The sequence below is a fragment of the Falco cherrug genome, chromosome 7 (assembly GCF_023634085.1).
Source record: "Falco cherrug isolate bFalChe1 chromosome 7, bFalChe1.pri, whole genome shotgun sequence".
Classification (NCBI taxonomy): domain Eukaryota; kingdom Metazoa; phylum Chordata; class Aves; order Falconiformes; family Falconidae; genus Falco; species Falco cherrug.
This window is the reverse complement of record NC_073703.1, coordinates 59,256,751-59,283,136: the sequence shown is the minus strand read 5'-3', so window position 1 is coordinate 59,283,136 and position 26,386 is coordinate 59,256,751. Positions and strand designations below refer to the sequence as shown.

Below are 26,386 nucleotides of genomic sequence, written 5' to 3'. Positions count from 1 at the left end.
AGATGGGCAGGGGGAGGATTTGAAAGTTCAACCAACAAACCTCAAAATGTTTTTTTTTGGGGGGGTCTTGCTAGAAAAGATGACTGTCTTAACTATGAGCAGAAAATTCAGACAGCTTAACTGAGTTACTAGATTTAAAAATGGTGATGAATGAGGCTGGCTGTACTGTTCCTTCCATTTTCTCATCAGAAGTTAGTCTCCTAACACTTTTACTCCATGTTTTTAGGGTCTTACATGGTATATAGGTTTCTGCCCCCTTTGACTATGAACCTTACTGCCCATTTTCCTGCTTCTGATCTATTACAAAAGACTTAAGAAGGCCCGTGAAAACTTAATTCTTTATATACCTTTGTAATATCAGAGATCTTGTTCACTCAGCTGCTGGTAATACAATCTACTGCTCCCTGCAGACTTCTAGTTGCTAGGAACTTTGTGTATTAAGTGTCTGGCTCTTCACCCTTGGCTGGCTATGTGCCAAATGGCTGAGACTTCAAGCAAATGAGATTATTTTACAATGACTCTTTTGTTATTAGAACTTAGAAGGGTTTCTTTACATGTTAGATGAATGTCTAAAAAGTTTTCTTAGGTTGTGACAGCTGCTTTTCCCCTGGCAGGAATAGAATTTTGACTTTGCTTCCAGTGTTCTTCAAAATATTGTGGTTTGTGCCAAAGACTTCAGTTTTTCTATAAAAGGCAGGAAGCTGTAATTTCCTTGCTGTAAGCAATAGATTTTTAATATGATATTCTGATGAAATTACCCTGTGAAGCAGTAGCCTCAGGGAGCTGATTTACCTTTTTGTTCTAGGTGTAAATTTATTTTCTGCAGCTTTTATAGGTTAACAGTTCTGACTTTAAATAAGGAAAAAAAAATCATAATCTTGTATCTTTATTTTATGGCCTTGTTTAAGTCATTGTTAAGAAGACCTAAAATAAAAAATGTTTTCTTAAAATTCCAGCATCAGTTGTGTAATACAGTTCTACAGTTGAAAATTTTAGCACTGAACAATGAATAAAATGTACATTATAAAAGGTTTTTTTAAAACTACATTGGTTGATGCTGTTTTAGCAAGAAGGCAGGACCCAGCACTTGAAATTAAATGTTCAGAGACATGATTAAGTCAAAATGTGTTCACAAAAGCATTTTTATATATATATGTCTAATTAGCACCAGGAAAGCTTCAATCCCATTAAAAACAATAAAGAACCTATTTAAAGTCCAGCATCAAAGGGGCAGAGCCATGAGAAGAGTTCCAGTCACTTGTTGACCCTGAGGACAATAGTGTCGAATATTGATCCCATTGTATGAGAAGAGATGAGATTCAGTGACTGTGCAATTCTGTACTGTAAAAGTTAAACACTGAAGTATTGCAAGATGAGAGTGGATAGTTGGAGACAGGCAAATACATGCAGAAATTTAGGCTTGACTGTGTGTTCATTTCATCTGTTAGATGATTTCTAAGATGCACATCCCATACATACTAAACTCTAAGGCAACTTTTGTCTTGATGTTTAAAAATATTCTTAAGGCAGATAGGTCTGACTGAAATTAAACTGTCAAATAATCTGTCAGTACTAGTTGGATGGGGGTGGACATGTATTCACCCACACTGAGATGCCAAAACTTCCTTTGTGAAATGTGGCAGCTACGTAATGTTGCAGAGGAGCTCTACACACAAGATAAAAAATGGGGAAGAATTTCTCCAGTTGAACTTACAATGAGGATTTTAGATAATCAGAAAGGAAAGCCACAGAAATGTGACTTACAGAAAGGAATATTAAACTGTAGGCATGTGCCTTATATAGTCTATTTTTCTTACTCTGAATATTTTTTAATTTTTTTTAATGTCTTTCAGAAGAGTTGTAGATATGGGGATAGAAAGACCCAGAAGACTTTCCTGCTGTTTAATGTCAACATCAGCTGTATCTGCACTCTTCTCTGTTTTGAGAACCTCCAGTCATGGAGGTGCCACAGCCTCCCCAAAAAGTCATTGCCAGTTTTTAAATTACCCTTATTTCTTAATGTTTAATTTAAATCCCATTTGTGCAAACTTTTTGCTGCCTACCTTAGGAAACTTTCACAGTCTTTAGTTTGCTTCACTCTTATCTTCTTTCCCCTAATCATTGCTTAGCTCTTTTTAAATCTTTTTTTTTTATATCACACGTTACAGAACTGTTTCTTTGGTGCTGTTCTTGGACTGTTTCTGAGTACCCAGAACTAGACAAAGGTGTTACATTAGAGGTCCGGTCAATGTCAGAATGAATGGCAGGATAATGTCAGGTACCTGACATATTAAATACCTGTTTTGTCATCCTGAGACTAAAAAGAATAAAAAGAAAAAGATGCTTGAGAAGAGTCCCAATAAAGCTGTTAGCTTTCTCCAGTTACCATGTCTATGAGTGTTGCTGCTGAGTATGTCATTATGGTAATTTGTTTTAGTATTTTTGTAGAAGTAAGGCCATAGGAATAGTCTGAATTAATTCCTTTTCAGAGTGTCTCTTTTAGAAACAAAAATCCAGTAATGTGGAAATAGCACTGCTGTATTTATTCTCCAGTAAGCACTTGTTTTAGCTGCTTAAAATAAGCCCCCAAAAAAAGTTGGACCAGCAAAATAATTGTTGTGTAGTCGAGTTCTACATAGCCTCAGCTGTCAGAAATTGGAACTTGCTGTTTCTTTGTCTGCAAAGCAGATAATAGATAATCAGATTTCACTTTGTCATATTGATGCTTATCAAAAAATGATCAAATCGCATCCTGACCTTCCGTTAGAAATTAAGTAGTTTAATCCCCTGCGGCTACATACAGGAGAGCATGTCTTTTAATTCCTTAATTATTCTGTCATTCTTTCCTGAAACCTTTCTCTGGTGTCCCAGTTTTTTGAATTTCAAATGTGAGGTATGAGTAGACTTCCAGCTGCAGTTGCATCAATGCCAAAAGCAGAGGTAATAAATCCATACACTACTTTGATTTCCCAGTTTATGGCAAAATCAATTCCCTAAGAGTGCCTGTTTATCTAATTACCCCCTACATCAGGGAAATCTAATCTCTGCTTTGCAGAGCAGAATCACTGTTACACCAGAGCAGTTACATTCCATGTTTCCAGGGGCCTAATACAGTATTTTGCAAAGTCTGACTTCATGTTGCTGTTAAGTTGTGCTTGTGCAGTCTCCTCATTACATTACCAAGTTACCTACTTTTTCCGTAAGCCAAGGTGGTTAAATATTAGTTCTGTCCTTCACATTTTCATTTGTTGAACTGTGTTCCACTGTTTTGAGAAGTCTACAGTTACACAGGTAGCTCCGTGTCCATTTTTAAAAAGAAGCACATTGGTTTTCTTCCTCTGGATTCCTCCAGAACTCAACCATTGATTTTACAGCTTGTTCGATTTAGCTTTAAAGTTCTTTGAACTTGCCAATATAACTGTGCAGCTTTAGTGAGTCCTCTTCAACATCTGTATCAACTGGTGTTAGAATACGAAGTGTTTCATCATTAGTACTTAATATTGCCATTTCCCAAAATACGGGGTGGGGGGTGGGGGAAGTGATTGATAAATATTTATGGGTGGTAGAACTGTTGTGCAGTTCTTTTTGTTCTTAAAGTATTAACAAAACGTTTAATCTGCCTGAAGTATGCTGACAGTGATGTTTCTGTGCATCTTCTGGCTTTCCTTAGTGGTTTTCTGCAAGTCTTAAGTTTCTATTTATATCTGTTGCTATCAACTTTGTTTTGAACATTGTATTTCTGTATGTACGAAACATACACTTTAAAGCTCCTTTTGCAACCTGGTAATTGCTGTGTTTAGTTCATTTATTTTTCTGAAATCAATTGAAAAAATAAAATTAACCTTAATGTTTATTCACATGCTTCTCTTTAAATGATTCTCCTAGTTCTGTGGAACTGTTCCTAGATTCGCAGAAGAGTTAAACATGCTTAATCTTTATGCCTGAGTGTGCTGATTTTCCTTCAGTGCATACATGTTATTAAAGGACATACTGGATGCAGATGGAAACACAGCAACTACAAGCACTTTCATTAAGAAACAGTATCACTGGCAAAATGTTTGGGGAGGGGAATCTTAGTTTAGGCCTTTGTTCTCAGGAGGATGTTTTATTTTTAATCTCTTAACTGTCCAATTTCTGTTGAGTGCCCATTACGGAGACAGAAGCTTTGTTGCATCCTGTTTGTGATCCCATACATCTTCAACTGTTTCCCATTTCTTTAGTGATCTTGTTCTAGCCTAATGGTTAGGGCTGTGTTTGACAAGCTGTACACCCCAGCTTTGAGCCCTTCAGGTAGGAGGGCCTAGAAACCCAAACGGCCTCTTCCTGAGTGACTCACTATCTAGAGGTCTAAATGTATCTCTCGTAGTATTATATAAAAGCTGCCCTTTTTTGTCATATTAAAAAAAAAAAATATCATGCTGTTTTCCTATCCCTAAACAGGTGTTTGGCAGGGAAAATTCTTTATGGGTGTTCTGGACAATGAATCTCCTATCCCCCATGCCATGCTTTACTCAGATCTGCAGAGATGCTAAATTTACATAAGAGTCATTTACAGACATTCCTGTCCTAATATTATTTACTGGCCATTCTGGACAGTTTCCTCTTAGTATTTTGGCTTTTCTAAGACACATTTTGAATAAAAAATTAATGTGTATCACATGATATTATGAGTTCTTATTTGTAAGTTAGCCATCTGACTCCCTGTGCAGACCTGGCTCTAGGTATGTGTGCTCATGCTGAACTGGTGTCCGGTATAAGCACCCTCAGCCTTTTCTCCTGCTGTAATCCCCTCCTGATTATATTCCTTACAGGACTAACGAGCCCAGTAATCCTGCTATTTGGTGTTGTCTCTTTATCCTTTATTAATAAGGATACTAGTTATTAATTAATAGAGGTAAAATAGACAACTGACCAAACAGCAAAGTAGTTGTCAGTACTAAAAGCTGAACTAACGTGCTGCTTATACTTTAAAAAAGTCACTGACATTTTTATCAAACTCAGTGGAAGAGAGCCCTTATCAAGCATTTTCCAAATGGCTTTTATTATATTTCCTGGAATGTAGAATTATTGTTGTGAGTGGATGAAAGAGTAAGTAACTTTAAATATCTCTCTTAAAACTTTACTCAAAAGTAGGGGAGTTCTGCTGTTTCAGGAGGAAACCACATAATTTGGGAATGCTTTAATTAAAACAATAGTCTTGGTCAGAGATGTTCTGTTTTCTATTTCTTTGCAAAAAAAAATGTTTTAAATTTATCTTTAAGCAATTACCTAAAGTAACATCTATCTTGAAGGAAATTAAGTGTATTTTGGAAGGAGAGTAGAGGTATAAACAAGTGAGAATGATCTTTTACCCTTATTAGATCTGTTTAGATCTCTTACCTCATGCACAGGAACTTTGATTGCATGCAAATAGCTTGTGTTCTGCAATCTGTAAAACGATTAAAGATACTTGCTTTATGTCTGTGTAGTCTATTAAAGTTGAGTATGTGTCAATCTCCTGAACTGATGTAATGCTTGCTCAGAAATAGCTAAAACACATCTGGTGGTAGACTGGCACAGAAATGTGGTGGGTTTTGGTTTGGGGTTTTTTTGTTTTGTTTTGTTTGGGGGTGGGGGTGGGGAGGCTGTTTGTTTTTTTAGTAATGTCTAGAATTGGCTCTTGAATTGGTTTCTTTTCATCTTTCTTAAGTTAGGAGTTTGTTTTCCCGGATGTAGTATATGGCATAGAATTACTAAGACTGCAGCTTTGAAAACAGTGAATGCTTGTGGGCAAGGGACTCTCTAGTCACTGTCTTAAATCTTTTCTTGATTAAAGGAACTAGAAAAAAATACTTGATTTTTGTTAGTAATTCATCATCCTTTTTCTGCCTATTCCCTGAAGTGCATGAAACTTTCTGCTCCAGTTCTCAACCTCCTTAGTGAGAACTGCAATCTGTTTGTGAAGCATCTATGTAAGTGGATGTCTGTCAACAATCTGACACTGTGGTCACATTCTTCCAAACGTTTTGCAGGACGATCCATAATTCTATATTGAGGTGGACAGTGCTGGGCCACGCAGAGAAAGTATGCACAAACTGTGGGAGCCTTCCTGCTGAGGTGCCCGTATTGCCTTAGAAAAATGTGGCATTAATGAATTGGTGTTAGTAGAACAGCGCTCCTAAACTCTCAGTATGAAATAACAAAGAAATTGCAAACTGTTAGTGCTTGCCCTCAGTGCTTCTGCCAGTGAGAATTTTCAGGGAAATTACGCAGCAAATGCAGATGTGGTATATGTGATAAAACTTTTGGCTCTGATGGGATGTGAAGACCAGTTTCTCTTTTGAGTCTCATCCTTGTGCATTTATTATTGCTTTTCTAAATATTTCTATTGAATTAACCTTTTAATCTACATGATAGAGAAGACAGCGACAAGTGTGTTTTTATTGGCATGGCTCATGAACTTTTAGAATTTTTATGTGGCAATTATTTGAATATGTTCTCAATGTCTGGGTTATTTGACTTACTCTTTCTTTCCATCTGCTTGACTCTGTATCGTCTTCATTGCATTGGAAGCTGTAATGAATATTCACAAAATGCTAAGGAAGTAACAGTGAAAAAAGTGAACTCTTGGAGAAGATAAAGTATATTTAAGAGTCAGACATTATTTTAAATGCAGGTAGTCTTTACATGGTATTAGTGAAAGCCAATTTCCAAGACATAATCAATGTATATTTTTGGTAACCCATTATATGCGGTAAATGAGAATGAAGTACTTCCACAGAAGTCTCAATTTAAAATAAATCCAATCTTTTTAATGGGAGTGGAGAAAGTTATATTAGTGCCCTGTGGTAGCACAAATAGTTAGACTAATTATGCTAAAATTCTTTTTGTTTGAGAGAGAAGTGCTATTGAAGTTTTTTCCATGTTGAATTGAATAGAGCTCTGGTGGGTTGACACCAGCCAGCAGCCACTTGCCAGACTCAGTTTAGAAGCAACGTGAGAAAACTGACACACGCAGACAAATACTCCCTTCAGTTTGGTTGTTTGGTTTGGGTTTTTTTAATCACTAAAGCAACTTTACTGGGATCAGGATTTAAAAAGTTACCATGATTTTACTTCAGTTTTCAATTGCAACCACACAAGTGAAATTTAACAACTTTTTTGAGCCATGTTTCTGATGCGTCAACCTTGGTTTCTCTTTGATGTTGGGTAAAAGAGTCTAGATTTGAAAGAAAAATCTGTGTAGTATTGTTAAAGATGCTTTTATTTTGACCCTCTGCCAATATATCTTGCTGCTTGCCTGGAACTTGGGGTTTTTTAAGGTCTACATACAAGTAGCTTGAGTAAAGTGTATACTCAGTAGTTCTGGCAGTGAGCAATTTGAGGGACAGAAGGCAAGCCGATATGCAGTGGCAGGAGGCATAAGTAGCAAAAGAACATGTTTGTTTAAAGGTATTACACAAAGGAAAAACTCCTGCCCTGAATGGCCATGGGGGAGCAACCTGTACTGAAAGGGGCTGACCAAAAGGTTGCTCAGAGGTCAGGCTCTCTCCAAAATAACCATGTTCCTGTGTTTCACCATGGCCATGTTTCATATGTTTTGTGGATATTTCTGCAGGCAAATTCTCTGTTCCTCATCTGAGAGAGATGAAGGAATCTGATTTCTGCAGCAAATCACTGCTGCAAACAGAATTAGTGAAATATTTGTACATGCATACTTGTTTTCTAAAGTATTGTTTACATCGTGAACAATAAGAAGTTTGTTCCTTTCTGATGGCCTGCATGGAAAAGGCTTGTTAACTTCAATCATGTTGTACTTTATAGAACGTGTAATTAATCAAAGGTTGTAGTAAAAAAAGTAAAAAGAAGAATAAATACTGTAAATGGGAAATGACACCACCTGTATTAAAGCAGTAAGAAGTTTAACTGATGATAGGAATGTACCAAATGGTGGTGGTTCTCTGAAGTTACATCTAAAGATATATCTATAAATAAGCCAAAATGAGAATATGGGCTCAAGCACTGGCCCAAAACCACGTAAACTTTTCAGTTGTTTAATTGCATGGTTCCTTGATACAGTTTGAACTGTGCCAAATTATAGTGTTTGAGATGATGCCCAGACGGTTCGGGTCCTAGCATGTGTAAGGGACTGTTTAAAACAAGCAGTGGGGATGTCGTCTCTGTGCTTCTGGGGAAAGAGGTCAGTGCTGTAGCAGTGAGCCACCAATGTGCCGCTCGGTGTTAGACTTGGGGAACGGTTCCTGGCTGGTTTAGTGGGCATGATCTTAGAAACTTCTCTGTTTCACTAAGCAATCAGATCGGAAGCAAACTTTCTAATACTTTTTCGGGAACACAAAGGCAAGAAGGAAGCAGAGACCTGTACTGCTATTCCCATTCACTGCTTTAACTCTTGTAACCCTGGGTCCTTGCCACTAGCCTCAAGGCTCACAAGACATCGGCTTTCCTATGCCTCTGTTCTAAGCATATTTTCCTTGCTCTGGTCATCTCCCTTCCTAATCTTTCAAGATTACTTTGGTCACTTCTTTACCTTTCCAATGTATGATTTTGCTTCATCAATCGTTTGTCTTCTCTGTACCTGTGACAGATGGGCTTGACCTCAGCCTGTCTTGGCTAGTGCTGCGAGGTAGGCGGTATCAAGATGGTCAGTACTACTCTATGTTTTCTGACACTTCTTTTCTGGACAACTGAAAGCTGATTGCCTGGGGAAAATAAAAATAAAGAAAAGAAAGGAAAGACATTTATTGCCTAGCCTTGCTGTTTGGCTGCCTGGCAAGTGCCAATGCAATCACTGGAAAGGTCTAGAGCAGGGGTCCTCAAACTTTTTAAACAGGGGGCCGGCGCACCGATGGAGTGGCAGGCAGCCATCTGTGGCTGCTTGGTTTCCCCCCCAACCCCCGGCGGGGTGTGTGTGTGGGGGGTGAGTGGGTTCTGTAAATACCGGGGGCCGGATTGAGGACCCTGGGGGGCTGTATCCGGCTGGCAGGCCGTAGTTTGAGGACCCCTGGTCTAGAGAGACTCACCATTTCTGAGATGTCTTAAGTGCAGATGTTTCATCATCCTGGAATGAGGCAGAGATACCGCTGCTGCTGGCACCAGCTCCTGTTCTTACTCAGATGTTACTACATATATTCTGAATATCTGTAGTTTGAACTTCTATTTAAGCTCCAAAGTTTGTGGTAGTTTGTAGTAACTGTAGTGGTGTATGTGAAGAAAGTCTTTAAATACTGATGTTTTTTACAACAAAACTGTGAAGTCTTGTGGTATTTTCTTTATGCATAAAGGCTGATATTTTCATGATAGCTTTGCACTTGGTAAATCGAGCCTTTAAAAAAATCTCTTGAGTTTTGCAAGTGAGGTAATAGTGACTGCCACAATTAAGTGAGAATTTAGGCAGTCTCTTGGCCAAAAACTATCTGGTTCTCGGTATCATGAATTTGCTGTGTTGTAACCTCTGTAGAGAAAGGAAATCCTGACTTCTAAAAATAAAATGCATTGTTATTTTAAGACTGTAAAAGAAGAAAGTTTTAGTTTGGTTAATATGATTGTTTCAAAAATTTTGTATGTTTAATTTTTTATTTTAAAACAGTTGTATTGATGTAAGACCATTTATTTATTTATTTTTACACAAGTCCGGGTTAGGTCAACAACGTTTTTTGTGTTAGGTCAATGTAACTTCTGTTGTAGCAAGTTAGCTTAGGTCAACAAACATTGTGTGACTCAACTTCTCCACATGCTGTGAAGATATTGTTTAGCCCACAGTCCTTCTGTGTGCTGGATAGTTATCTTTGTGCTGTGAAAGACTTCCAGGTGTTATCAAGGTTCTTGTTGCTGTTGCAGTAGTTACTAAGGACTTCTCTAAGAGGAAGGCTTGCAAAAATCTAATTCAGAAGGAAAAAGTAGTTTTCACTAAAAGACATAGTTCAATTTAATGTTAAGAAATAGATCAACGAGGAGTGAAAAAATTAAAAGAACAACTCTCATTACTTCCTAGAATAAAGCAACAGAATCTATACTTCGCAGGAAATGGGCAAAATTGTAGTAACATTAGAAAAAACAGAATTAAAAAGAGGATTTGTTTTGTTTGTTTTGCACCTTTAGCACTGAGAAACTTATCTACCTGTTCTGTTACAAAACCATGACAATTTTAGTATGCTGAATGAAGTATTTCTGCAAAATGATCACGGCATCACACTTTTTCAGCTCTTGGATTACATTACTAGTGACACTGAAATGAGCATCAATGTTTAGAGTATGTGTTTTCCAGCTTTTCCAGATAAAATTCTTTATATGGAAGAAATTTTCTTCTCATCAGCTTTTCATTTGAGATCTACAGTGCTAATCTTCCAAATACATAATTATTAAACCAAACTGGTGAGAAAGTTGTCTCACCTTTCCTTTTAGTTAATTTCTGTTAGAAATTGTGCTTTACTACAGCAAAGAGGGAGGCTGGATACATTCTCCATTCAGAAAACTATGTGTATGATTCATTAATATTAATTAATAATTGAAACCATCCCAATTCATATTGGAAATATCAAGTCATTTAAGTTCTGTTCCTTTTAATAATAAAGCCATTTGATTGTCATTGGATAGTTATAGATATCACCAATGTTTTTCAGCAGTTTGATCCTTGTGTTGAGAACAATCGTTAATAAGACAGCACAGTTATGGATATGCATAGTTCAGCTTGTGTCTGCATGTGGATGGACATATGCCACAAATTATTATTTGTATCCATTATACAATGGATAATGGGTTAAATTAATCACTGAATACATACAATTTGAGGTTCTAGTTACTGAAAATTAATATGAGTCTGCAATTTTTTTTGTAGTGTCATTTGAAATCTATTTAAAAGAAAACCTGGAATTTGCATAGTCATTTGGCTTCTGTACAATTATTGATGAAATATTTTGGTGGATTTTCTTGAGATGTTTGCAGTTGGGAAGTATAAAAGCACTTCCATGGTTGCTTCTGCTTTGGTATCTGTTGAGGAAAGGCTAATGCCAAGCCTCCTTTTGCTGTGTGTTTTATGGATAATGTGCCTCTATAGTACCTACAAGCTGGGCAATACCAAATTATTACTTGAGAAACTGATCAGCAGGGTTTTTTTCAGCTGAAAAAGGTATTCATATTTATATATATATATTTAAGTCTTATGGGTAGATAACGGTTATGTGATATTCTCAGGAAATGAAAGAAGCACACAACTTCAGTCTGCTTATGGGTGACTTCAAGTGCTAGTACTGTTTCCTGTTTTTACCGTAAAAGCTGCTACAGTATCATATAAAACGTGTTTTATATAAACATTTAGACAGCAGTTATTTAAAGCTCAATGTTTGGAATGAAAGTCTGTCATGCTTTTCCCAAATAATTCACTTCTATTGTGCTAACATTACTGTACATGTAAGGAAAAACTACTGGCATAATATGAGACAAGCGTTATTGAAAAGGGCAAGACTGGCAATGCTAAAACTGACGTTTAGGTCTTGGTTGCTGAAATTTTTAGAAGTAAACCTTAGGATAATTGCACCTCTTGAGAGGCAGTATTACAGTCTGTGAATTATTGTTGCATATACATTCAGTAAATATTAATAGTTTAAAAGTTAATAAACTAACAAATTTAAATCACTCTTACCCAACAATAAATGGATTATATTCACAATTGTAATACACTTTTAATCACTACAAACAACACTAATGAATGCTATCTTGTTAATAGAGTATTTAATTTTAAATTTTCCACATTTTAAAGTGGACAAGTAAAAAAATAACTTGGAGCTTGATCCAGAAACATTGTCTTGCTGAAACTTCAAACAAACCTCTGCAATGCACAAAACCTGTGTTTTAATCAGAGATGATCTCTAAATTACAAGTTTTCCTCATCAAGCCGTCTGAAATAAATTTGACTACTGTGATATAATTATTTCTCTGCAATGCTACATTACGTTATATGCTATATTACGCTAATGGCTGAAACCTTTTATCATGCAGACTTATATAAGTGTGCTTATAAATAGTCACACTGATCAGTAGTAGTCAATTTGTCAGTCAGTTCAGTGCTGCTCTACAGGACACAAAATCTGGATCTTCCTTGAAGTTTTAAGCCTGGTAAACAGTGAGTTTATTTCTTGCCAGAATTTTGTTTCTTCATGGGACTGACTAATTTTTATTTTTTTTTTAAAATGTCATTGTCAGTATGATGAAAACCAGTATATTGTGTTTCCATTTTTTTGCTTTGAGATATTACCTTTGCAGTAGTTTTCAGACAGTGTACAGTAATATCCCTCTGGTATGTTACAGACTGCTTGTCAGTAATACAGAATGAGGGAACAACACGGTGCTTTCACTGTAAGTCCATTGCACTGAGAGAAACATAATGAAGGGTGTCTACATAGCAAGGCTGGGCAACATTAACTGCTCTTAGAGCAAAGCTAATACTTGTACGTCCTCTTAAGATAGTTTCTATTTTAATATTTCCAAAAAAATTCTTGTATCAATTACCTTTGATTTAGTAAATGAATGAACAAAACCTGTGGATGAATAATACGGAGTTTCCTCTGTATAACGACAGTTTTACTGAGAGCAGTCATGCCAACATTGGCATTTTTTTGACCTAATGTCACTGAGGATAGACACATACACGATATTGCTTGTGGACAGATGGACAGAGAGACTTGTACTTAATAAATAAATAATATAAACATTTGTAATATGCATTTAGCCATACTCTTGATCAAAACTGTCCCCATTTGTACTAGATAGTAGATAGTAAATTTTTCAGCATCATGATCTTAGGTTAGATGACTTTATCTACTTTATCCTTCTATCCGGACATAGGAAGATCAGCTGTCAGATTCCTGATACTTGTTTAATTTGTTCTGTTTAAAACCTATCCAGTAATAGAGATTCCCTTTCTTAGGTAAACAGTAAGTTTGGTGTGGTGGTTTGTTTGGTTTTTTGTTTTTTTTTTTAATTCTTACCCTTGCAAAGCTTTCCTTGTCTCCAGTCTAATCCCCTGTATTGTAGCCCTTCCTGTGTTTTAGATTAGCAAATCTTTAATGTTCCATGCAGAGAAGAAACAGATTATTCCCTTCCTATTGGCACATCTTCTATATATTTAAAGACCAATCCTAGACAGAGACTGCATGTGTCTAGGCTAAGGAACCTTCCTTTCTATGGAGAATATCTCTAACATGGTGTATGGGAAAGAGCGGCTGGGAAGCTGCCCGGGAGTAACGGGACCTGGGGGTGGTGGTTGATGGCCGGCTGAACATGAGCCAGCAGTGTGCCCAGGGGGCCAAGAAGGCCACCAGCATCCTGGCTTGTATCCCACACAGTGTGGCCAGCAGGACAAGGGCAGTGATTGCCCCCCTGTACTGGGCACTGGTGAGGCCGCACCTCGGCTCCTGTGTTCAGTGCTGGGCCCCTCACTTCAGGAGGGACATTGAGGGGCTGCAGCGTGTCCAGGGAAGGGCAACGGGGCTGGGGAAGGGTCTGGAGCACAAGTGTTATGAGGAGCGGCTGAGGGACCTGGGGGTGCTTAGCCTGGAGAGGGGGAGGCTCAGGGGGGACCTTATCGCTCTCTACAATTACCTGAAAGGAGGTTGTAGTCAGGTGGGTGTAGGTCTCTTCTCCCAGATAACCAGTGACAGGACAAGAGGAAACAGCCTCAAGCTATGTCAGGGTAGGCTTAGATTGGATATTAGGAAAATTCCTTCACTGAAAGAGTGGTGAAGCACTGAACAGGCTGCTCAGGGTGTTGTGTCACCATCCCTGGAAGTATTTAAAAGACATGTAGATAGGACAGGTAGGGACATGGTTTTAGTGGTGGACTTGGCAGTCCTGGATTAATGGTTAGGCTTGATGATCTGAAAGGGCTTTTCCAGCCTAAATGGTTCAATGTTTCTGTGATGATTCAATAATCTTCCTAATGGTCTTACACATCCCTCATAAATTATCCTTAAGCAGCAAAGTTGAAAGTATAAGTTTTGAAAATAAAAATAAGGCCCTTAAAAGGATTCACACTGCATATTGGGTATTTGCTTCAATGGTAGTTGCATTCCTTCTTATTTGTGTTTTCTTTTGATTTTTTTATTCCTAGGTGATTTTTATTAAAAAGTACTCTCAGCTTTTCCAGAACTTCAGTGTCTATGGGGAACCAGGTTTTCAGCTTGCCCTCAGATGTGCTAAACTTTTCATTCCTAGACTAAATACATTTTGTAGTTTTAAGTGCCTTAGAAGCATGCTGTCCAATATTTCTTCTCTTTACACTGGAAAGCATCTAATAAATAACATCAAGACTGGGAACAGACTGACATTAATACAGAAATTTTGCTGAATTTGCAAATCTGGAACCTTGACTTCTTTGTAAGTGATATAAATCATGTTAGAGCACTGGTCCTTCTATTAAAAGAATAAAAAAGGTGGGGAAAAGGGGGCACACTTTAAATACACAGCTAAACGGTGGCAGTTTAACAGTTTAACATGTTGTAAAGGTCATTTATCCTCTTTCAGTTGTAAACTAATGCACCTTAGATTAAACAGCACTGAAAACGGTTTAAGATGATGTATTTTGTTTCACACTTGGAGTAGACAAACAACATGTATGTGGACAGTTGTGATGTCTTAATGACTACTGATGCTTTGTTAAGCATCCAGAAATAGATCCTGTTTCTGAACTGCATGTGAACAATTTTCCACTCTCCTGATTCTTACAGAAATACTGCATTTCCTCATTATAACAATTACAACGACCATTTTACTCCTTGTAATTCCACTTTCAGCAGCTATTATATGGAAACAAGGGCTTTTATGAGCATTGGGAATTTAGATCCAATACTGATAGTTTTAGTTAGCTTAGCTTTAGTTGTATTTTGTCCTATATTTGAAAAAAACCCAAACAACCTACAACTACTTATAGTGTTGTAGTACAAAGCAATGTGGCTGCTTTTGTTTACTTTTGTTTGTGCATGTCAACATTATTGTTGGCAGGAATAAGCTTAGCCGAGGGAATATTTTTGTCACTGTTGCAACAGTTGGTCCTTACACAATGTTTTATTTGAAGAATCGCACCATGAAAATGGCTTTCTTGGCATAAGAGTAGTTTATCTGGGGAAAACTAACTCAAACCCAGAAGATAATTGTTGGATATAGTGTACTAGAAAATGTTGTGATTGAATTTATTTTTCTCTAAAGAATATAATAAATGATAAGTCAAAATACACATATTTATGTACACATATATGATATGTAATACAGGAAATACTTTTATAGGTAGAAAAGAGCCAGTTTGAAAAGAGCAAATGGAATGAGAATGTAAAGAGAACAAACAATTTAGGTGTTAATGAGTTTAGAGAGAAATGCCTGTAGTATCTCTAAAATCCGATGAAATGAGAAAATTCTTTGTTTGAAAAGGATCAGCAGTGCCCATTCTGGAAGTTATTTTTAATTTTTCACTGCCTTTGTAAAAGAAAATTTTTATTCTTGTGACATCGCCATCAGGCTTGTATAGTGTAGCAAGGTAGGAATCTGTTTAATTAAAATGGTAATCCCACCAGGATTACTTTCTCATGCATGTTCTACATTTGAAACATTTAGAAGATGAATCTGCCAGCTCAAGTGGTGGAGCAAGGGAAGAGCTTGTCAGGCTGTGGAGCACCATGACGCAGGCATCTGAGCAGCTCCAGCAGGCTTTTAGGTTCAGCTCAGTGCTGCTAGGTCAGATGCTGAATGGCTCTGTAAGGTGCTTGGGTGTCTCATCTGCTTTTCTACTACCTAGGCTGTGCTAGCACCTGTATGGGTGAACAGAGTAATTGCAGCTCAGACTACATCTCTCAAAAGCTTTGATTCACTCCCACTTATGCTTAATGTAAAGCAAATTTCTTTAGAAGCTAGAGTAACTATTTCACGTCTAAGCCATGAATGTCAATCATTCTTGAACTAGAAAAATGCTTTTGGCACTAGGGTGAATAATTTATTATTTTAATGACATTTGGAAACAATGATACCTTGAGAATTAAGGTACTTCAGCATTATTTGTCTTACTCTTACAGTTTTAATCCTTAATATTTACTGTATTTTAAGTATGTGATACTTGAAATATTTCATCTTCACATTTGAGACTGCGGAAGAGTATGCCATCTAGGTTATGTTGTCTTTATGCAAGATTAAGAATATTCCATATATTCATGACAAAATGTGACTTCTGCCTGGCTAAAAACTTCATTAAAAATGTGGCCTATATGACAATCTTATTTTAAATAAATAAAAATTCAGTAACCGCCTTTACTAATTTTATTCCACCTGATGTTGCTTCTGTAAGTTTTGAACATGGAACTGCATATCTTTTACAAAACTAGATCATTCAGTGCTCCTCATTTTACAGGGGAATATGAAAATACAAAATACTGGGCTTGCTTCTCTTCATAAGAATAGATGCATGAATACTGTTTTTCAAAGGCAACAGACCACACTTATCGAGAGCAGGTTTTTGGTTCACCTAGAGATGACAGTCATCAGTGAGAAATATCTTGGAAATGGGATTTGAACATGACATAGTAAGCTGTTTTCAGCTTTATGAACATGAAGTACACCTTGCTGTTGCTGTGGCCACTCAGCCGAGACTGTGAATATGAATATGAAACTGATTGCTAGTTTTACAAGTATGTCTTTTTTTATATATGTAATTGTAATGCCAGTTTAGAAGTATTATGTGTTGATGTTGGTGGCAACCTTCTCAAAGTTCAGCAATAAATTGCCAACTCTTTCAGTTCATAATTAATAAATGATAAAGGTGTTCAAAGAAATGGCCTTGAAATAGTGTCTCATATTGTATAGATAATTGATCTATCTAGGAATGTTAATGTGGTGCACAGTGCACATGAACAGAAATTCTGCATCTTTAAACACATGCACTGCAGCAGAACTTTGCAGATACTCTGTGAGAATTTTTTATGTTTCAGAGTCTGGAAATTTTCTGTTGAGTATAAAACCTGTATGAATAGCTATTACAGCAACTTTTTTTTTTTTTTTTTCTTTCAGGCAAGCAATCTGCTCAACCAAGAATTAGCAGTGGCTTAGTAATTATGGTATAATTTGGAATACAACAGACAAAACTTCAGAGATTTAGATGCATTTCATTCAAACCAGGGATCTGACCATTTTGTGTCTCTCTTTTTTTAAACCATGCTTTAAAGCTTAAAAAAAAAAAGCAAGTATAACTTTCTTGGGATACTTGGATAGGTTCTGAAGCTTCTAGAAATCAGTAATGAATATATTGTTTTAAAGTACTTTTTGTTGGCTTCCTTATGTGCTGCATTCTTTTCAAAGTAATTATAACCTCAAAACCTGCCAGTTTATCTCTTGTGCTATGCTTATTGTGATTTTTTTCACAGCGTGTTGATAAAACTCCCGAATAATACATAGAGTAGTTCAGTCACGTAAAATTGAGTTGAATCTTTTGTTTAAGAAAAATGGTTTCTTGGCAGTGTTTTCAAAACAATATCTTAGTTCTTTAAACTGGGAATGTGAAAAAAATTAACTCACATTTTTGTGCTGCAGCAAAAAAAGAACTGGGAAAAAATGTTGCTTAGTTATAACCTCTATGGGTTTTTTTGATTTTTTTTTTTTTTTTTAGTTTCAACAGGATTTAATCCCTTTTCAAAGCTCCACTTTCTCTGCATTGAAATAAATGATTATTATTAAATTTGAGAATGTTGTTTTATGTGTCTAGTACCTTAAGTTAGTATGTGCCTAGTAACTTTAGTCTCAAGACATAGGTATTTCCTAATGAGTTCTCTTTTAGGGGTTACATCTTAGGCAGAGCTGAAAAATATTTCTTCTGGCCTCAAGGCATCTTTTTGGCAGTAATCTGGAGAGAGATCATGGAATAATATAGGCTGGACGGGACCTCCATAGGTCACATAGACCAAACACCTGCACCAGGAGTGTCTAATTAGATCACCTGGCACAGGAACTTGTCTTTGAAAAAGTTATCAGCAGTGGCTATGGAAATGCAAGAGAAACAAATGCATTCCTAGTGGATATCACATTGCTTACAGAGGAGGAGAAAAGCAAACGACTGACTTGCCTGGGGGAAAAGCCCTTTTCAGAATATAGTGATGAATAATGTCATATATGAAAAAATACATATTCTATTTGATACTCATCTGAGGAATGGTCCAATCTTTCCTCAAAAATTAATGTTATATTAATTGTATTTTACAGTTATGTGTTTTACACTGTAGTAAATTCTTACGGGTTTGTATTTGCAGTTTCCCGAATGTGGTTTCTATGGAATGTACGACAAAATTCTGCTCTTCCGCCATGACCCTACCTCTGAGAACATTCTCCAGTTAGTGAAATCAGCTGCAGATATCCAAGAAGGAGACCTAGTTGAAGTTGTCTTATCAGGTAACTAAAAAACAATGAAAAGTACTGTCATGCTTTTGCAGCCAGAAACATCCACAGTATTTTTGTTCTAATTAGGATTCAAGAGAAAGGAAATTTTATTTGCATGGACTTTCACCTATGCTGGGTTAAAATCTTTCTCAGGTTTATATAGGCATATTATACCTATTAATTATTTTTTTTCTTCCTGTTCCATTGTATACTTTTAAACAACCTTATTTTGTCCATATTACTATTTAACAACAGGTTAATATTAATAAACAAACAAAAATTTGAAATAATGTATATTCTGCGGTTTTAGAGGAAAACATCATCCTGTATGGCTGCCTAACCCTTTTCAAAGAAGCACAGTAAAAATGAAATATAGCAATTAACAACAAAATGCAATAGATTTTTTAACATTTACTTAATTAACAAAGTATGTTGAAAATTAGAATTGATCTTCACGTATCTCGCATAAAGTATCAACAGTTTAATATTTAATTGAATAGAGTCTAAATTTTTCTGTTAGTTGATGCAGTCAGTTCATACTTACCTGTGGAGAGGAATTCTCAAGACCATTCTTCCTAACAGTGACCTGGATCCTTTCAAAGTAAGGAGGTTTGGCTTTTATGTTGTATGAAGTGCCATGAAAATGTCCACTGGAAATAGGAATAACTGCTTTTTCAGAGCCCTGCATAACAGTGCCTGCCAGGACTGCTCTGACTCTTTACATGATTTATTTTTAAAATTAGAAAAGGAAAGGAAGAAAAAAAATTAACTACTAGGTAGGGAAGCAAATAAAATTATAGAAATATATATTTTTTTATGGATGGCTGTCCAAGAGGAGTTCTGGATGCTTCTTGTACAGGACTATTGGTTATGTGACAGGTATAAATGATGGTATGGAAGCTGAAAAGGTGGAGCAAAAGAAATAACTATTTAGGCCTAGGAAATACAAAAGTCAGAGGAGACAAGTTGATTATGTAAGTCCATGCAAAGCCAGAGAATGAAAGTTATAGTCTGAAGGTGACTAGCAGGTGAAGGGGTGTAAGAAAAGTATGAGTGAACCATGAGGTCAAAGTCCAACATTTTGGAGGTAATGAAATGACAAATGGATTTAAGGAGCATATTTAGCCAGCAGAGTGGCCATAAGGAGCGGTTTACTCTAACTGAAGTAGGAAATAAGCACATATCATCTTGACTGGAACATTGAGGACATCTGGGGATGCCATCAGGTGTCAATAGGACTTGTCAAAAGCTTAGATGTAAGAAGGGATGAGGTATGTGACTAGGAATAGTGCAAAGTTTACAAGGGTATGGACTTGTAAAGATGTGAAGGTTGTATTTGATAAATAAAACCTAGAAGATGGCTGAAGGGCTTTGTATTTGCAGTTGGAATATGCAGTTAGAGCAATCTGGAAAGATGTTTAAAAATAGGGAGACATGTATGTCATATAAAGTAGAAATTGAATCTATAGAAGAATGTAGGATTAGTGAAGAGAAAGCCAAAGTCCTAATGGATGCTGAGAAGTGTGGAGGTAAGCGTTAGGTCACATTATCTAAACCAACTAAGCATTTAAATACAGTTTTCTTGTATAGGATCCTATTCCATACTCTTTGATTAGGATAGTAAGAAGTACAATAAAGGATAATGAAAGTCATTCCTGTAAGTCATCATTCATCTTTTCCATATCAGGAAACAAATTTTTCCCTTTTGAAAAGGTTCCAGTAACCTCTATTTCATATTTCCTACAAAAATTAATCACTCCAGATTGGTAAATCAGATGCAATGGGAAAAAAATCAGCAAGGAATTTAGTACTTCACTTGATGTATTGTTTGTGTGCTTTTGAAATGGAGACCACATATCTTCCAGTTCACCAAAATTAAGCAAGTAGCTGTTTAAATCTTCAAGAGCAGCACTTTATGCAGTACTTGCAAGTGATAAGAACATTATTTAAGAACATTAAACATTGTTTAAGAACATTAGGGAATTTATAGTTTTATTTTTTTACGTGAAGCATCTCTCCACGAAAGTGGTCAAGCATAAGCATCTCTGCAATATTTAGATGAAGGCTATTAAACCAGCACTGTGTGAAAATGTGGGTGGTAGCGACAATTGCCCAAGATCCATCTATTTTTTTCCTCTCATGCTCCAGCTTGGAGTATACATTGCTGGCTGAAGCCTTGGAATTTTTAGTATCACAAAGTATTGTTGTACTTTGTTTTACTGTGTTCTACTGACAAATTTTAGCTAAAGGCAAATCACTAAAGTGTACTATTATACTTTTCCTAGTAATTCTGTTAATGCAGTTGTTAACACTATTGGTCAGCTGTATCATTTTATGTAGTTTTATTTATGATGAACTCATGAAAGAAATTTGTTTATTACCTTGTTGTTGATTTATGTCATTTCTGTGATGGACTGTTTCCCTTTTGCAATTCACTGACTGTATTATTGAGCAACTGTAGTATGATGGGTTGTGCAACTGTGTCGTCATGTGCTGAAAAAATAAAGATAAAACTTTAGAGGAATCCAAATATTTTAGAAGGTCATTCTAATGGAGGAAATTAATAGATTAAGAAAAATGTATCTTGAATAAACTTGCAGTGCAAAACACATGTAAGATTATGATGTATTAAGAACTAAGTATATTGCAATTTTTTGCATAGTTTCACAGTTCTATAGGAAGTAGTGTGATCATACCTGCATAGTCATAGCATTTCTGAGTCTTGAATTCTTGATTTCATTAATTTGTATTCACTGAAATCAATTAGTAGTTCTAATCTCTGAGAATAATTTTTGTTTCAATTTTATCATCCTATAGGCTGTAGTTAGTAATAAAACTAGTTTCTTTCTTTCTCTTGGCTTGGCTTGGGTTGGGTTTTTTGTGTCCTGTCCACATCCCTCCCACTTCCCCTCCTCTCCTTCTCCCCCTGCCCACCCCCCAGTATATCTGAAGCTACTTCTGGGAAATATAAGGAAGAAGTATTACTATCTCTTTGACCAACCACCAGTCCATGGCTAAAAGCAGTTTCACATGTTATTTTGAGGGTGCCTAATTTCTGTCATCTTAACTACAGCCATCGCTCATGTCCTGAATAGAATGAAGTGCCTTTTTTTACTTACAAGTAAAGGTTGAGGAATCTTAAGACTCTTCTGGCAAGGTATACTGGTTTCTTAATTCCATATGGTCCAAAGACTATGACTTTGTTTTCATGGTTTTTATTGAACAATTGAATTAATAATTTTTCTCCTCTTTGCCAAAAGACTGGAAAGTCTTCCTTGGGCCTTTCCTTCCTTAGCAATGAAAAATTTTTATTTAGTTCTTATGTAAATAAATGTCTATTTATAGTATTTTATATCAGCAAAGCTGACTGAGTATTCTTTTTAAAAGCACTTTTTAAAAGTAGCATCAGAGGCAATAGATTTAGAACAGTACAGAGTACTTAAAAAAAAATGTAGCCCTAAGTAGTGATAATGCTATCAAATAATCAAGTTCACATAATGTTCATCCAATATGTTTGGTGCATACCAGAAATGTGCTCTGACCCTGTGCAAAAGATGGCAAATAATTTATTTTTAGGTTATGATTTAGATTAGTTTATTATTTAGATTAAGTCTGTGGTTTTTTTTGGACTAAAGAGGCCAGAACTGGACACTATACAGTACTCAAGAGTGACCACATGATGACATTGGTCAGCACTTACAGACCAGCTGTCAGGCCCCGTGGATTTATGTATGTCCACTTTGCTTAAATGTTCCTTAATCTGGTTCTGCTTTGCTGGAGGTGAATCTTACTTGCTTCAGACTTTCCCTCTGGTTTCAAGGATCTGGGATTTCTGAAGGCTGGAGTTGCCAGTAAAGACTGAGGTGAGGCATGGAGTACCTTGGCCTTTTCCATAGCCTTTGTCACCAGGAAGCCTGTCCCATTCAGCAACAGGACGACATTTTCCCTTGCCTTCCTTGTGCTGCTTTAGTTAAGAAGGTGAAGCTTACTGTTCCTTCATATTTAATCAAATGGTATTCTCTCTTAATCTTGTGGAAATCATTATAGCGCCATATGGTGAAATGGGACTGAAAAGAGATTACAAGCATGCACCTTAGATGCTTTAAGTCAGTCTGTGTTGTAACATGTGTGAATATTAGTTGTTCTTTTTCACCTTCGCTTTTTGCTTCCATTGCCCGAGTTCTTGTGTGAGTCAGTGCTCTGCTCTTGAACTATTCTACTGTGGTGGGCATGGCCACATAAGAAATCTGACTTATGTAGGGTATTAATTATGTCTTTCACTCCTGTTATATTTTAAGAAACAAAACTGAGAAAGAGAATTAATATCCTTTAACAACAGTTCTTCAACATCTTCATTCCAAAAATTGTTTTTGTAAGGATGACTTCAGTTAACATTTATCAAGCCATCATATCACCACAGATCATCAAAATACATTTCTAGGTCCTCTGAATAAGTCATGGTTTAACCCTGGCCAGCAACCAGGCCCCACACTGCCGCTCACTCACTCTCCCCACAATGGGATGGGGAGAGAATCAGAAGAGTAAAAGTGAGAAAACTCGTGGGTTGAGATAAAGACAGTTTAATGGATAAAGCAAAAGCCCCACATGCAAGCAAAGCAAAACAAGGAATTAATTCACTACTTTCCATCGGCAGGCAGGTGTTCAGCCATCCCAAGGAAAGCTGGGCTCCATTAGCCTTCCTGGACCCCTTGGCCCCTCAGGACTGTCTTCCAAGGGACTCTCTCAACCAGGCTCTTAAACAGGCCAAAGTTGTTGACCCTCTGGAAGCCCAAGGTAGAGGTTCTGCTGACTCTCCTCCTTACTCCTCTGAAAACTGAAAACTCTTACCATCTTGTGATCGCTATGCCCAAGGCGCCCTCCAGCCACGCCACCACCCACCAGTTCTTCCCTGTTTGTAAACAGCATGTCCAGTGGGGCATCTCGCCTGGCTGGCTCACTGACCAGCTGCGTCAGGGAGTTATCTTCCACACACTCCAGGAGCCTCCTAGACTGCTGATTCTCCACTGTGTTGTATTTCCAACAGACACACGGTAAGTTGAAGTCTTCTGTGAGAACAAGGGCTAGTGATCGTGACGCTTCTCCCAGCTGCCTGTAGAATGTTCCATCTGCCTCTTCATCCTGGTTGGTGGTCTGTACCACTATAGCAAAAGATCAGCCATGCAGCCACAGTACCTGTTCCAATATTAGAATATTATAGGACTGGGAATGGTTTCCTCCCCGAGTTGCACGTGAATTTTAACATTGCGGAAATTGCTGGATTTAGTTAGAATCTTCTAACTAAATGGTTAATCTACTACCAGTTTAGTGTTTTTCACTAGACAACACTGTGCTTGGAAGACTTGCTTTCTCTCTAAATGCAAAAGGCAGCAAATGAAACTCATAATACACCATGGCCTGACTGATGATTGTTTACACTCACCTTCAGTCAGATATCTGAAGTTATATGAGAAATTAAATACATTTTCTCCATAAACACGCAAGAGCACCAGTGTCTTCCCACAAATGAGCCCTAACTAAATGCAGCAATTAATTTCCGCAGTGTTGAAATTCCTGTGTCATGGAAGGGAGGAAAGTATTCCCAGTTCAGCAACACTGGAGAAGAGAAAGAACTGTGGAAATAGTCTAGTGTTCAGGGAGGTATTTGAAATAGTGCTGGCAGTTTTTAATGGAAATATATTCAGACATAGTTTCAAAGTATTATAAATTTTGGCAATAGTGTATCACAAAGTAGCTGAAGATGGGTTATCTCTGCTTTATTTTTTAAAAAAAACAACAACCCACACCTAAATATGGGACCATAAGAATTTTTTTCATGATACTTCATAATCTGGATATGCCTTGAAAATGTGTTTTGAAAGGAGGAAAAAACTCTCTGAAAACAGGAGAGATTGGCCTTGACCACTACAGTGGAGAGTATTGAGCACTTTGCACTTGAGCTGTGGGAAGGACAGAAGAAATACAATCAGATGCTTTTGTTGAACTGATTGAAGTATTTGATTTCTAGCTTACATTACAAATATTAAACAGAACATACTTTCTGAAGTTCTGTAAATTCAAGGTATATTATGGCAATTGTTTTTGAATGGTGTGTCTGAAAGAGGCAGTAAAACATAGTTTTACTGCTACAGCTTTGTTGCTGAAAACTCGTTTGCTGTGGGTAAACGTCCCCTGAGGCATTGGTATCTGATGTTGAGAGCCATACTGATCCACTGCATTCATTTTTTTATTGTACATGTCAATAAACCATCAGGGTAGAGAAAGCTGAACTGTCAGCCCTAGTGCTATGGGTTTATACACTGAGTTCATACCCTAACACTATGCATTTTCTAATTTTCACTGTAGCTGACTTCGTTACAAGGTCTTTTATAAAGGTTGGACAACCTGTGATTAATTTCCTTTTCTTATTGTACTTATGTTCTTGGCAGTTTAAGGAATAATAAATATGATCATTTTCTAGTTTAGAGCTTACATTACAGGTCCTTGAAATATAGGAGAATTTATCTAGAAAAATATATATTTGAGAGGAGTTGCTCATTGTAGCTGAAGCACTTTAGCCCATTTCAGGAAAAAAAAATTGTACCTGTGGACATCATACAGTATAACCGACACAGTTTGTGGTAGAGCTAGAGGTTTTTGGTGAAACACAAGAAATTTAATCAGCTCTGAATGCAGCACCTGCTGTGCTTTGATATTCATAATGAACATTATTGCTTGTATTTTGCATTGGTGCATTATTCAGTAGGATTTTAGTGGAGTGTAAGAATCACATAACTCGCTGAACAGATGTTCTGTGTCTGTCTGCTGGCTGGTCCACAGGACATAAGCACAGGTTATTGCAGCCAGCCAGATAAATTGTTGTTCAGTGCCCATATAGATTCTGGCTTTTTGGAAGTGAAAGGTCGGGCATTATGATCAAAGTGGAGGCAAAAGGCTACGTCGAGTTACAGATACAGTCAGCTGCACATTGAAAGAGGAAAAGAGAACTTTCATTATGAACGTTAGTGGCCCTCATAAATAGTTTTATTTTTACCTCTTATATTGTTTTCTTCCTTTCATTTTACGTATTTTTTAAAATACCTGTTTTAACACTTTATTTAAGTTGACTACATGGTATTCTGATAGCGTTTGTATAGGAGGTATGGGGGCACTTCAGAAGTGTATGAAACCCACAAATTTGTATGTTGAACCCTGCTGGTCCATTAGGCTGCACTCCAGGGCATTCATTGACCAGTATCACTAATACCATTCTGTCAGTAATATATTGCTTGCCATGTTGCTGTTAGAATTCTTAGCTGTGAGCTTTCTATTTCATTTCGTCTTCAAAATGTTAGAAAACTTCTGGTCTCCTGATGCACAAGAGAGGAAAGTCCTTTACTAGTGCTGTGGAAGTCTCCATTAATGTGTTCGTTGAATCCGACACCTAGTTAAATTGCAGTTCAGACCAAAAAAGGATCCAAATCTTTGGAGAAAGGATGTTATCATGTTATATTTGTAGGAAGGGGTCCTTTTGATTAGAATACTCTCAAAAAATTAGTAGGCAGCCCAAACCAGGAAGCAAGGTATAGAAGCTGCAGTCAAAGCTATGATCAGAGATGGCTGTAAATGAGCAGTCAGTCATTCATAAACACTGAAAGGAAGAGAAACCAGAAGTTGTATCTTTGTAGGTCTCTCTCCTTAAAGTGCAATCTTACTGTTTGCTCAAGAAAAGGAAGTACATTTATGTGAGGTGAGCTTAAGCTGAAAAGTGTTCTTCAGTCTTGATGTGATTAAGTAGTAGCTGCTGCAAACTTCGACTGGACCTATGAAGAAGTTGCTTTCATGTTCCACTTATGAAACAAAGGATGCAAATGCAAATCGCCAAGATAACATAATGTAAAATTCACAGTAGATTTGAGCAGAATGGAATGTGCTTGCTCTGATAAACTCACTTCTTTAAGCTTAACTCCTAGTTTTTGAAGCTCTT

At 36.9% G+C, this 26,386-nt stretch overlaps 1 protein-coding gene across 6 annotated transcripts in view; it reads left to right on the top strand.

The window, feature by feature from the left end:
* The window catches only part of PRKD1 (protein kinase D1), a 142,228-nt gene that overhangs the window by 53,569 nt on the left and 62,273 nt on the right, over window positions 1-26,386 (top strand). For all 6 annotated transcript variants that reach the window (XM_055715753.1, XM_055715751.1, XM_055715752.1 and 3 more), the window contains exon 2: window positions 18,276-18,414. In XM_055715753.1, the coding sequence (XP_055571728.1) occupies window positions 18,276-18,414 (139 nt within the window). The remainder of the gene's footprint in view (window positions 1-18,275; window positions 18,415-26,386) is intronic.